At 54.7% G+C, this 13,185-nt stretch overlaps 3 protein-coding genes across 3 annotated transcripts; all 3 read left to right on the plus strand.

Annotated features, from left to right (window-relative positions):
- Nucleotides 1-2,345: 2,345 nt before the first annotated feature.
- CORC01_11521 (glutamate/Leucine/Phenylalanine/Valine dehydrogenase) lies at nucleotides 2,346-3,766 on the plus strand (the record flags this gene model as incomplete). Its single annotated transcript, XM_022623145.1, has 2 exons — nucleotides 2,346-2,391; nucleotides 2,454-3,766. The coding sequence occupies 2 exons, from the start codon at nucleotides 2,346-2,348 to the stop codon at nucleotides 3,764-3,766; spliced, it is 1,359 nt and encodes a 452-aa protein (XP_022470370.1).
- A 4,302-nt stretch (nucleotides 3,767-8,068) lies between these two features.
- CORC01_11522 (uncharacterized protein) lies at nucleotides 8,069-8,422 on the plus strand (the record flags this gene model as incomplete). Its single annotated transcript, XM_022623146.1, has 1 exon — nucleotides 8,069-8,422. One exon carries the CDS (start codon nucleotides 8,069-8,071, stop codon nucleotides 8,420-8,422), a length of 354 nt encoding a protein of 117 aa, XP_022470371.1.
- Nucleotides 8,423-8,662: 240 nt separating this feature from the next.
- Nucleotides 8,663-13,008, plus strand: CORC01_11523 (glucose-methanol-choline oxidoreductase; the record flags this gene model as incomplete). The annotated part of the gene is made up of 5 exons (XM_022623147.1): nucleotides 8,663-9,335; nucleotides 9,392-9,508; nucleotides 9,574-10,132; nucleotides 10,185-10,712; nucleotides 10,770-13,008. 5 exons carry the CDS (start codon nucleotides 8,663-8,665, stop codon nucleotides 13,006-13,008), a joined length of 4,116 nt encoding a protein of 1,371 aa, XP_022470372.1.
- Nucleotides 13,009-13,185: the final 177 nt, after the last annotated feature.

Genomic DNA, 13,185 nt, shown 5'->3' on the forward strand with positions numbered 1-13,185 from the left:
TCTCTGCGATGAGCGTCTGTATCAGTCCGTATGTGTAAACTCCTTCTCGGGCCCAGAGCGGGGTTGGTAGGTAGTCCCTGAACTGTTTGCGGCGGTTGTTGACATTGGAATGAAGGCATGCCGAAGGAGGAGCCAGGATTCCCTGTCTGTCGACACAGTCCGAGCGATCTAACGCACCGTAAGGCTGCGAGGAAATGAACAACTCAATTCCGAGATGAGATTTGATGAGAAAGTCAGTAGCCACTCGCCAGCGTGCCAACTTCCATTTTTCTCCAGTCGTCGACTGCATCGCGGCAAGATGGCCCCGGAGAACCACCGGAGGAAACAGACCGCCCCACCCCCCCCCCCCCCCCCCCCCCGCCCCGCCCCCACTCCCCGCGGGTTCCCTCGGGCCGGGGGGGGGGCGCCCCCCCCCGGGGAGAGCGGGCCCGCGGGACACCCGGAGAGAAACCCCCCCCCCCCCCCCCCCCCCCCCCCCTCGGACCCTCGCTACCTTAGCTGCTAGTTTACTAGGAATAGGGATGGGGCAAAAAACAAGAGAAGGTAAGGAAGGAGGGAAAAAAAAAAAAAAGGGCGGGCGCCACAGCGAGTTCGGGAATCAGGAGTTCAGAAGCGACAGGCACAAGGAGGGGCGACGTCGGCGGGGTTTCCATTCTTCGAGGCAGCGCATTGTGTCGGGTTGCGTCGCATGTTTCCGACTCATCGATTGAGCATTTTGGCAAGTCAGCCCAGCCCAGCCCAGCCGGCGTCGTTGTTCTTCTGGCAAGGCACGCACGCTGGTGCTCTTCACTTCCGATCGCGGAACTGCAACTCAACCGCCGTTCTTCGGCGCTGTGCTTATTGCCAATCCATCTCCCGTATGCTAGCTAGCCTGTTTCTGTCCAGTCACGACTCACCACCCACGACGGGACTTACGAGTTGCAATGATCAATTCACATGTGTCGAACCTGTCGCAAGTCCTCTCCTCCTTATCAGACCTCTCAATGGCATATGGAGAAGAACCCGCATGCAAGACATGACGCCAGTGCGTCATGGGCCATCGATGTAGTGACAATTCTTTTGTAAGCGAGATAATTCTGGTGCCGCCCATCAGCAGTGCCGCGCCAGCATCGACGATTTGGAGAGATAACTGGGCAGTTGGCTTCTAGCGTCGCAAAGCTACAAGACTTGAAGATTTCTAATCTTGCATCTCGACGCCGGGCAGCCAATCAAAGACCACTGATAGACGTCGAGATACGGCTTTTTGGCTATTGCAGTCGGCTCTTGTCTAAGTGGTACGCCACAGCATGCAACGAGATTTCCAATGACAGCAACATCTGACGGGTCCCCCTCCAGTGACAGACAAGACACCAAAAGGGAAGGGCGAGACACAGAATCCGTGCATGCGGAAGCATGTGCCAGCGGGGGGAGGGGAACCCCCAAGGGGGTACCGCATGTTCTGCAATTGTTGGATGACGTCCCCCAGGTTCTGGCCTGTTTGGGACATGCGCGCCCGGCCTGTCGATGGAGGCACGTAGGCATTCCAGGCATGTATTCCTTTCCCGAACAATAGAGCGTCCGGGCCATCCCTGGGCCCTGAGATCCCTGCAGTGCGGACTCCTGGTTTCCGCCCCAAAATAATTAGCAGCGCAGCGCAGCTCGGGTCGCCGCCTCCGGGATCGCACCGCTCGCGCGGCAACGCAACCTCTTGTCTCTTTGTGATGAAAGTGAATAATTGAGACTCGGCAGCAAATCAGAGGGCTGCATGATGGGCCTTTTCGAAACCCCCCCGGCCACATGGCGTAGAAACCCGGGCCCGGTCCCGGCATCCTATCCAGCCTAGACTCGCTGAGCCTTTTTTACGCCAACCCGCGTGGGTTTCACCCGAGGACTTTTTTGTTAGCTATGGACAGGACAAATTGTCGGTCTGGCGCCGAATGAACGCGCTTCAGACGTGTGAGAGAGATGAGAGAGGAGGCCCTATCTCCTCCGCGCCCCCCCCCCACGTCCGACCCGGACATGTCTTGCTCTTGCGCTAGTCCCTGGTCCCCGCCTGCTTCTGCCTTCACCACCAAGGGGCTCCCGAAGCTTGGAGGAGTAGACGACCGGGGGGCCATGGGGCAACGAGACACTTCGCCGTTGCCAGCCTGTGAGCTCTTACTCGATTCGATTTGGCTCTCTTTTCGGTCGACCGGGTTCCCAGATGTGTATATAATCTTGCGGGCGCACCTCTCTCCCCCATCTTCTCGGCTTGTAACATCATCAGCTTCTTTCTCTGCCGGCGACGAACTTGGAACGCACCTTTTGGAGACACAACCTTGAAGCACCACTTATTTACATACCGTTCGATCATTCCGACCTCCAAAATGTCTAACCTTCCCACCGAGCCCGAGTTCCAGCAGGCCTACAACGGTATGCTGCTATTAACAACGACACCTGTGTATCATATTGACCAAGACTAACACGATTTGCAGAGCTGGTCAGCACCCTCGAGAACAGCACCCTGTTCACCCAGAACCCCGAGTACAGAACTGCCCTCGAAGTCGTCTCCATCCCCGAGCGCGTCATCCAGTTCCGCGTCGTTTGGGAGGATGATAAGGGCAAGCTCCAGGTCAACCGCGGCTACCGCGTCCAGTTCAACTCGGCCCTCGGTCCCTACAAGGGCGGCCTGAGATTCCACCCCACCGTCAACCTGTCGGTCCTCAAGTTCCTCGGATTCGAGCAGATCTTCAAGAATGCCCTGACTGGCCTCAATATGGGTGGTGGCAAGGGTGGTTCCGACTTCGACCCCAAGGGCAAGAGCGACAACGAGATCCGTCGCTTCTGTGTCTCGTTCATGCGCCAACTCAGCAAGCACATTGGCGCCGACACTGATGTTCCCGCTGGTGATATTGGTGTCTCTGGCCGCGAGATCGGCTGGCTGTTCGGCACCTACCGCCAGGAGCGCAACAAGTTCGAGGGTGTCCTTACTGGAAAGGGCCTTACCTGGGGTGGTAGCTTGATCCGTCCCGAGGCCACTGGATACGGTGTTGTCTACTACGTCGAGCAGATGCTGAAGTATGCCAACAAGGGCTCCTTCGCCGGCAAGCGTGTTTCCATCTCTGGTTCTGGCAACGTTGCCCAGTACGCTGCTCTCAAGTGCATTGAGCTCGGTGCCACCGTCGTCTCTCTGTCCGACTCTCAAGGCTGCCTTGTCGCCGAGGGTGATGCTGCCTTCACCCCTGAGCAGATTGAGAACATTGCCGGCCTCAAGGTCCAGCGCAAGTCTCTTACCGAGTTCGACCACAAGGGCTCTTTCATGTACATCAAGGGTGCCCGTCCCTGGACCCACGTTGGCAAGGTCGACATTGCTCTGCCTTCCGCAACCCAGAACGAGGTCTCCAAGGAGGAGGCGGAAGCCCTCATTGCCGCTGGCTGCATTGCCATCGCTGAGGGCTCCAACATGGGCTGCACTCAGGAGGCCATCGACGTCTTCGAGGCTCAGCGCAAGGAGAAGGGTGCCGAGGCTATCTGGTACGCCCCCGGCAAGGCTGCCAACTGCGGTGGTGTCGCCGTGTCCGGTCTCGAGATGGCCCAGAACAGCCAGCGCCTGGGCTGGACCCGCGAGGAGGTTGACCAGAAGCTCAAAGACATCATGACTGCTGCCTTCTTCAACGGCCTCAACACCGCCAAGGAGTACGTCAAGGGTGGTGAGACTGAGCTTCCCAGCTTGGTCGCTGGTAGCAACATTGCCGGTTTCGTCAAGGTTGCCCGTGCTATGCATGACCAGGGCGACTGGTGGAACTAAACGCTCTCGACCAGTAACTCGGAAGAGGGACACGAAAAGATGGTGTGAGTGGCGCAGCCACGTCCAAAGACGATGGGCAGACGCAGTGATGACCTTGAAATTCGGTGTAACGTCTATTTGTATTTCGGAGCTGGCGTTGGCGGCAGGGAAACCTGGGTTAAAACTATACCAATTACATTTCTTTTTTGACAAGCACAGGCATTGTCCTTTGAGTAACGAATGGTGGCCGGTGAAATGTTGGCAGAGTTCCGGGCGCAACGGCACATCCACCCCCATCTCTCCAAGTGCCGACTGAAGGATTTGAATAAGCTGATTCCTTCGAAAAGCGCCAGCTTGGAAGGACTGGCGCGAGCCTGAGTGGGTGTGAAGAGAAGGTGCTGACGAGAGAAGATACCGAGACCAGTGCTGACTATCTGAAGCCACCTTTGATTGCGGCAATGAGCCTGCCAGGCTGTGATTGATATCGCTGCTGTAGTCGATGTAGCCTGGAAAAGCTGTTCTACTTAGTCGATGGTGAATATCGTGTGAGACCGTGGTTCAGCGATGTCATTAATACTAGTCACGTAAGAAGTCTCTTAGCCAGACGCATATCGGCGTAATTGTGGGCTCCGCTATGAGAACCGATGCTTGTCAGCATGCCCAACGAGTGAGGCACAGTGTTCAACGAGACCAAGACACAGGTTCGGGCCGAACTGATCTCCTGCCTTATAGTTTGATAACTCGAGCGCCAGGACAACAACGTTGCTGGCAGCAAAGCAACCACCCGATCTGAGTGTGGCATTGCAACAGCTCGTGAATTGGCGTCGGTTGTGGCTCATGATCTAGATTTCGAGGCAAGTTCGACGGCTTATCCCAGGTTGGACATGATATAGAAGGACTCCGCCGACACCAGCTCGTTCGGGTGACACTGACATGGCGAGTGGTGGGCTACATGCGTCGGGCCCGCAGCGCCGAGCCGATGTTGGCCAGACAGAGGTCCAGAAGCGCCAGAAATTATCGTCGATTTCCATTGTGTCTCCCCGATATCTCCCAAACAGGGATAGTGAGACTGCTGGAAAGAGAAATTTTCGGGGATTTCGCCTGCCGTGAAACGATTCAACGATAACGCTGATTCGGCCGCAAGGAAGATTCAGCGCAGCACGACATGTCGACGATGTTTTATTTAACGTCATTTTATAAATACCGCGTGTTTCCAGTGGTGGGATTCTTGAACGAAGGCGTTCCTAACGGACGTAAGGACATGTTCCTGGAGACGGGGCGCGTCGTAACGTACCATCTCCAGGGCATCTCGCGTCCTGTGACTATGATGCGTAGGACAGCAGTAGAGATTGGGCGGCACAGAAAGGAGATGAGTCCCAAAATTCCGCTGTGCCAGACATGTGACGTTCTAGCTTTCGATTCTGTTGATCGACCTCGCGTCAATTTACCTCGCCGCGGCGCACGAATGGGTGAGTGACGAGGCCACCGACGTCGTTGATAGTCGTTACAGCGCATTGGTCAGACGCTGGCGGGTCGACCCCTGCAGCAGCGGGCGTCTGATGTAGTGAATCTGCATCCGCATGGGCAGCGAACTCAGCCCTACCCAGGAGTCAAAAGATTGACTAAAGGACAATCAAATGATATTGGACAATGGCGGTGCACTCGGCCCTGGCATGTGTCTCATCGCACGATTGCTGACCGTTGGAATTTTGTCGATCTGCCAATGGCGAGGCAGATGAGGCAAGAAGCAATACGGGGCTGGGATGACCGAGGCGAATGATGCAACTTGACCGGAAAGCTGGATGTAAGAAAAGAAAAAGAGGCACAGGTCAGCCTGACGGTTGCCTTGGGATGTCGGGGCACCCTGATTGGAAAGAGTGGTCGGTCATGGTGTAAGGTAGGCAGGTACATCTGAGGCTCCGATGGGTTATGAGTGGGGGCCGCCGAGTCGGGATGGCAGTAGCGGGGCAGTAGCGGATGGCGCAGCGACCACCCTCCCGCAGGGGGGGCCGGATCAAGACCCACCACGGATCCTTGCCGCAGGCCCGCGTTGCTGGTGCGAGCTTACGGGCAACCAAATTACGCAGTCAGCTAGGTGCAGGGGACAATTCGTGCCATTGTTTATGAATTAAGACACAGTCAGACGAGAAAAAAGACATTCATGGATGTGAGCAGCGGTTGTGGCATCAAGAGCCTCGGACTTTGTCACTTATTTGATGCAGAGTCCGCAATTCCGTTAGCGTTCATTTGACATTGGAGACCCGTTTACTACCCATTGCCATATCAACTCGGATTCGATCCCAATCCCATCGCTCATACCAACGGCGGGCACACGCCAAGCGCCAATCATGGTTTTAAATCCTCCAACCAACCGACACCGAAGAAAGGTAGGCGATCTTTTACGCTGACTATGTCGGCGAGTCCAGATGATATTGCATGCAAGCCTCGCCTATTCTTGTGCTTCGCCTCATTTGATGCCTCCTTGCGGCGCATACGGTTCTACATCATCCTCGCTTAGTATGACAGCCTGATGTATCCGTAGTTAGCTTCTGTGGTAGGAATTTAAAAAAGGACAACACCTCATCTTTATCAAGGCCAAGGCTGGATCGCATGAAAGTCCTTGCCTGACCATGCATTACATCCAGCCGAGGCCCTGGCTTTGTTGTGTCTAATTCACCTCGCACCAACAGATCGGGATAGTCGTAAGGTGATCCAGTCGCACAGACCAAACTCTGGTACGGATAGGTTTCTATTCAATGACAATCTCATAGCTCAATGGATGCACTGAGACCAGGCTAGTCAAGTCCACCACTCACTTGTCTCAGGTGCCATGTGGGGGGGGGGGGGAGCATGGTAGCCGATTTTGCTTCAATCGTGACTTGCACTGGTCCAGATCTATACCACCTGGTCTGTCGTATGTCAAAAGGTAACATCACAACCACGTCTTGATGCTACACGAGCATGCTTTGAGGCTCAATTCCTCTTGAATGGTTGCGGCTGTCTTGTTTGGATGGGTTTGAAGGTGTCTGTGACCGGTGCTTCGGTGTTGATTGTGGCAGCCTGGGGTCAGTCTAGGGTAAACTCCAACTTCTGGTAGCAATTCCCCGTTGCTGAATTCATCGTTTTAGGTATCCGTACTCCGTACTCCAGGATGCTTTAGGCAATCACTGATTGCTCGGGAAGGGTGGTCTGGAAAAGAGGTACTTTGCGCACGTACCATGTGGAAGTTTCTTTCGGCTGAGCTCTGGAGTGGCTGCCAGTTGAAGGTAAGCGGGGCAAGAGTCCAAACGGGCAACCATTCCGTCGGATGGAGAAATCTACGGAACGATACGTGCCCCTTCCCACTGGGAACGGCCCCCAGGCTAAAGCCGAAGGGGAGACAACTTTCGACTAATTTCATTGGCCCGTTTGCGCACAGGCAGAGAGTGACCCAAGAGACATGTCTTTACAGACGACTCAGGCTCCATCTTTCCGCCAGGGAGGTGTTTTTTTTGACTGCATATACGTATCTTTCCCTCACTTTCTCATCCGCCGAGGTACTGCTCGTGGCATTCAGCTCGCCCCATCCAACTCATCAACGGCACCAATGGTATCCGTACTGCCAATACAATGTACCTACATCAAGAGGCAGCTTTTTTCTTTTCTGGACATTACAAACTCGATCCGACCAATAGATTCATGCCGTCTCGGATCTCCTGCAATAGTTGCTGCACACTAGCAGTTGATTGTCACAGCCCGACTCTTCATCAACCCTCCTGCTCCGATGACTACTCATCCGACGCTACTCTTATTTTCGGCAACGCCTTCTGCACATCTGCAGCTCTGCATCCTGTTGCGCCGGCGCAACCGCCCACTCACACCTCGAGAAACATGGCGCTGAACCCTCAGTCTCACTCTCACTCTATCCACCGTCTCTTCTCCCCGGCTTCAGGACCTCAGCTTGCGCCGAGACTACGGTCCTCTGTGCTGCTTGCCCTCATTATGTGCCTCTTTGCCTACCCAGAGCCCGATAGCCCCGGGCCCGGCTTTCAGTTTCAAGCGCGGTTTCCAGCCAGCCTCATTAGGCCGGCTCGCGGATCCAACAAAGTTCAAGAATGAACGAATTCGGATTTGGGCTCTGGGCCCGAGACACAAGAAAGCATAGCTTACAGATCATGCTAACCCTGGCTTGCCTCGATTTGCCAATCTCGAATTCGGTGTGAAGTCACCGAAATCCACACGCTGCCAATCCATTCTCTACTGCCGTTCGTGTTGGTCTGGCTCCGGCTCGAGACCAACGGTCATCTCTTATTTTGCGCAGCATCCCCTGCGCACTTGCTTGCGATGACGGATCCGGCACTGTTCCTTGCCGACTTGACGAGCTCGTTCGTTCGTAGCGCAGCGCACCCAATGCACCTAGTATCCCCATGTGCCTGTCGGCAAGGATGTTCCCAGTACCCCGGTCATCCCAAGGTGGTGCTCCCTCCTGGTCTGACTGGGGTGGGTTCTCTGTTTAGGTATCTACATATGCTAGTGTGGGATTTCTTGCTAGGAATAGTTCGCAGCGGCGCATCTCCCTCTGCTTGGTCCGCCATGGACCCCCCAGCGAAGCATTCTCACATCTTCTCTGTGAAGCCCATTTCTCTCTTCCGCCTTCCGTTCTGCACTCATCATCCGCATTCGTCTTCTCAGCCTTGAAGCGCGTATATAATTCTCCCATTTCTTCTCCTATATAGAGCCTCGTGAATCCCTCTCATCCTCAGTCCATAACCACCCAACAACCACGTCAACCCGGTATCTTGACAGCAGTTTCCTCATCAGCAAGTTGCTCTGAGGATCATCGGATCTACCCATTCACTTTACTTTTGAGTGTTGTATATTCAACTACCAACAACGCTTTGTTTTCCTAGCGCTAGAAGCGCCACATATATGGCTCCAATGGCAACTACAGGTAGCCTTAAGAACGGCGCTGAGTCCGGTCCGAGCCATATCAATGTGACCACGGCCAATGGATACCACTTGGATAGCAATGGTACCACCAATGGTCAAAACGGCCACAACGGCTCCACCCCCAGATATAACGGCTTTTCGCCTGCCTCTATAGATTCACGCCCGCAAACATCGTCGTCTCGATCTTATCAAGAGGAACCTCCATCCAACGGTATCAGATATAGCAAATCTCACAGGATCCCGACATTCGGTATCCATCAAGAGGACAACGCCCCTAGATCCAGGAGCTATGCCAACATCCGCACATATGCCGACGACGCTCGCAGGCAATATCCTCGCATATCCAAGCCGGTTGAACTGATGCGCAGCAGCTATGACTGCGTTGTCATTGGTTCAGGGTACGGCGGTGCTGTTGCCGCGTCCCGCCTCGCCCGCTGTCAGGATGCTAACGGCAAGCGCCAGTCTGTCTGTGTACTGGAGCGGGGGCAGGAGAAATGGCCTGGTGAATATCCTACGGGTGTTCTCGATGCCTTTGACGAGGTTCACGTTTCCGGCGAGTTCGCCCCTGGTTGGCTCCCCAGTACAACTGTCGAAAAGGGTGACCCGACCGGCATGTACCACTTGATCTTCGGAAAGGGATTGAACGCCCTTGTCGGCAACGGTAATTTCTTCCTTTGCAAAAACTTCATTTGGAAACCTGTTGCTGACTGATGACAGGCCTGGGTGGCACGAGTCTGATGAACGCTAACGTCTTCCTGGAAGCAAATGAGGCCACATTGTCTATGCCAATATGGCCCAAGGCCATCAGAGAAAACCCGGGAAGTCTGAAGAAGTGTCAGTCATCCGCCCTATTACAGTGTATGAGCTTTAGCAAACATCGCTGACACGCATTTTCTCAGTCTACCAGAGAGCCAGGGATGTTCTTGAACCTACTGAATACCCAGACGACTGGCCCGAACTCCCCAAAGTTAACCTCTTCAAGAAGCAGGCGGCCGCTCTTGGCATGTCTAGCAAGTTCAAGATGGTCCCTCAAACAACCAGATTCCGCAATGGTCCCAATAGTACTGGTGTGGAAATGTCGCCGTCAGCCCTGACCGGCCAGGACTGTACTGGTGTCAATGATGGCTCCAAAACAACTACATTAGTGACTTACTTGGCCGATGCCTGGAACTGGGGCGCAGAAATGTTCTGCGAGAGCGAGGTCCGGTTCATCAAAAAGGCTGATCCGCGCATTGGTGGCTACCTCATTTTCTTCGCCTGGCATGGCCGTAACCGAGGTCACTTCAAGGCCAATCTCCACGGAGACTTGATGTGGGTGCATGCCAAGGAGTGCGTCTTCCTTGGTGCCGGTGCTATCGGTAGCACTGAGATCCTCCTCCGTAGCAAAGAGATGGGGTTGCCACTGAGTCCCCGCGTCGGCGAGAACATGAGCGGCAACGGCGACATGTTAGGCTTTGGGTATGTTTGGATCCTACTACTATGAGAATCATGCGACTGACCATCATCTCAGGTACAATATGGATGAAGAAGCGAACGCAATCGGAAAGCCCTTCCCGAACCCGTATAACCCCATCGGACCCACCATCAACTCTGTTATTGATGATCGAGAAGGGCACGAGAACCCGCTCGATGGATATGTCATCCAAGAGGGCGCAATTCCTCGTTCTTTAACGCCGTTCCTCCAGACACTTCTGGAGATGATGCCTGGCAGCATTGAAGCCACTGGAGAACCGTTCCAGGAAAAGGTTCGCTCTGCATTCGCTAGATACTCGAGCCATCTGTTCGGCGCGTATCGCCAAGGTGGATCTATGGATAATACTCAGGTCTACCTAGTCATGTCCCATGACAGTAGCCAAGCGATGCTCACCCTCAAGGACGACAAGCCAGTTCTGGAGTTTCTCGGGGTTGGCCGCAGCGATCATGTCCGCAAACTCAACGACCTGCTGGCCAAGGCCACACAGGCTATGGGCGGAACTTTTGTCAATAACCCTTTCCATGCCTTGATGGGAGGTCAGCAAGTCACCGTTCATCCTATCGGGTAAGTTTGATCTTGAATCATCCGTGAATTACGAGGTATTTTAACAATATTTTGCAGTGGAGCTTGCATGGCCCGCGATGATACTGGAGCTACCGGTGTTACCAACGATGTTGGCGAGGTATTCGCAGGAGATGATGACGAGACGCATCCTGGGTTCATCATCACCGATGCCTCCGTCATTCCTGGTGCCATTGGTGTCAACCCCTTCGCCACAATTACAGCCCTAGCTGAGCGTTCTGTCCACGCATATATCCGCAGGAAAGACCTCAAGATTCACCCCAACAAGAACGGTATATTGGACCTCTTTGGGGAGCCTCAGTTTGCGCCGAAAGAGCCCCACGACACTGCGGAGACGGAAAACGAGACTAAGAGAATTGACGAGGCAAGCTCACTCATTCGCCACGCCGACCAGTCCAAGGCCGGAGGATTTGGCTTCACCGAAGTTATGTCTGGTTTTGTCCACCGCGATGATGGGCTAGTGACCGACAAGCGGGCCACTTATGAGCTGGCCTACCGAGCAGCCAAGAGCCTTTGCGAAAGCGCCAGATTCTTCCTCAGTGTGCAGGCTTTCAACACGAAGTCCATGATCAAGGAGCCCGACCATTCAGCCATGCTGACCGGGACTTTCGTCTGCCCCTCTCTTCGCGGTTCTCCTTTCATGGTTCAGAGAGGTGACTTTAATCTCTTCATCCTGGACCAGAAGGCACCGGGGACTCGTAACATGACGTACGATTTTGACCTTCGGGGAATTCACGGCGAGAAGTATCACTTCCATGGATACAAAGTCGTTGATTCTTCCGTCGCACTGGCCCCCTGGCAGTTCTGGAAGGCAACGAGCACCCTCTATGTTACCATCACCGAGCCCAGTCGCGACTTGGAGGCCATTCATAACTGTGACGAGCCGTGGCGCCGCGGGAAGGTCGTCGCCAAGGGCATCATGCACATCCAGCTTGCCGACTTTGTCTCTCAGATCATGACCATGACTCCTACGGGAAGCAGTCTCATCAAAAAGGCCTACAGCGCGGCGAGCTTCCTCACCTACTTCACTCGCAAGTCGCTCTCCCTCTTCATGGCGCCCTTCACTCCCCTACAATATCCCAGTGTCACCTACAACGGCTACGTCAATGACACTCCTCCCAAGGCATCCTTCGTCATTGTGGCCCATGATGGTGTCAAGACGCGAATGCACATGTGGGAGCCAACCAACCCGAGCATTGAGACCAAGAACCTCTTCATGATTCCTGGTGCCGCGGTCGATCATCAGATCTACGCATTACCCACAATCAAGTATAACGCGGTGAACTACTTCACCCGCGCCGGCTACCGCGTTTTCATTGCTGTTCACCGCATCGGCCAACTCATGGTCGCTCAGAACAACTGGACGACCTACGATGCCCGCCTGGATTTGCAAGCCTGCCTGGAGTATATCCGCGACAAATACGCCGAGGGCAACTCCAAGGAGAACAAGGTCTACTGCATCGCCCATTGCATGGGCAGCGTTGCCTTCTCTACCGGTCTTTTGGACGGCACCATCCCCTCGAGTTGGGTCCATGGCATCACCGGCAGCCAGGTCTTCATGAACCCGATCTGGGCCCCCCTCAACATGGCCAAGGTCATGCTGGGCCCCATCCCCCTCGACAAGATGTACAAGATGGTCCTCGGAAACTGGTTCTCCTGCAGCACGGCCAAGGACGACAGCTTCCTCCAACGCGCTCTCAACGAGGCGCTGAGGCTGTACCCCGAAGAGCGCAAGGAGATCTGCAATAATGCCAGCTGTCACCGCTGCACCCTCGTCTTCGGCCGCTGCTGGAATCACAACAACCTCAACGAGGCGACGCACAGGCAGATTGACCGCTTCTTTGGCGGCGTCAACATGACGCAGCTGCAGCTCCTCATGAAGCAAGGGTACGAGGGCCACGTCATGACCAACGGCCCGCTCTTCCGCCCTCTCACGACGACGGAGAACATTCGCAGGCTCAAGGGCGTCCCTGTCATGCTCTTCGTGGGCAGGGATAACGCCGTGCTCACGCCTGAGGCGACGGAGCGAACGTATGAAATCCTATGCGATACTTTTGGCTCGCACGGTGGACATGGCCAGGGCGGGCTTCAATACCGTCGTCGCGTCGTCCCCGGGTACGGACATCTCGACTGCTGGATGGGCCGCAACGCGTGGAAGGATGTGTTCCCCTTCGTCAGAGAGGAGGTCGATCGCGTCGTTCGTGGCGAAGACTACCAGTTTGTCGATCCTGATGACAAGTTCTCCCGCATGGCGGAAAGCGGCGAGTTGCTCTACTAAGTGGGAAGACATAATTGTAGCATCACAATCTTTCTTGCGGTTATGTTTTCAGGGTTTGGGATTTCCTTAAAGAGTCGAAAAGTATGTCGATACCCTCCATTCCTTTTAGAATGTAGCAAGAGCGTGGGAATGCTATTCTGAGACTGGTCAATCTTTCAAGGTCGGATAGTAAATTGG

Source organism: Colletotrichum orchidophilum, assembly GCF_001831195.1.
Source record: "Colletotrichum orchidophilum strain IMI 309357 chromosome Unknown Scaffold_126.1, whole genome shotgun sequence".
NCBI lineage: Eukaryota > Fungi > Ascomycota > Sordariomycetes > Glomerellales > Glomerellaceae > Colletotrichum > Colletotrichum orchidophilum.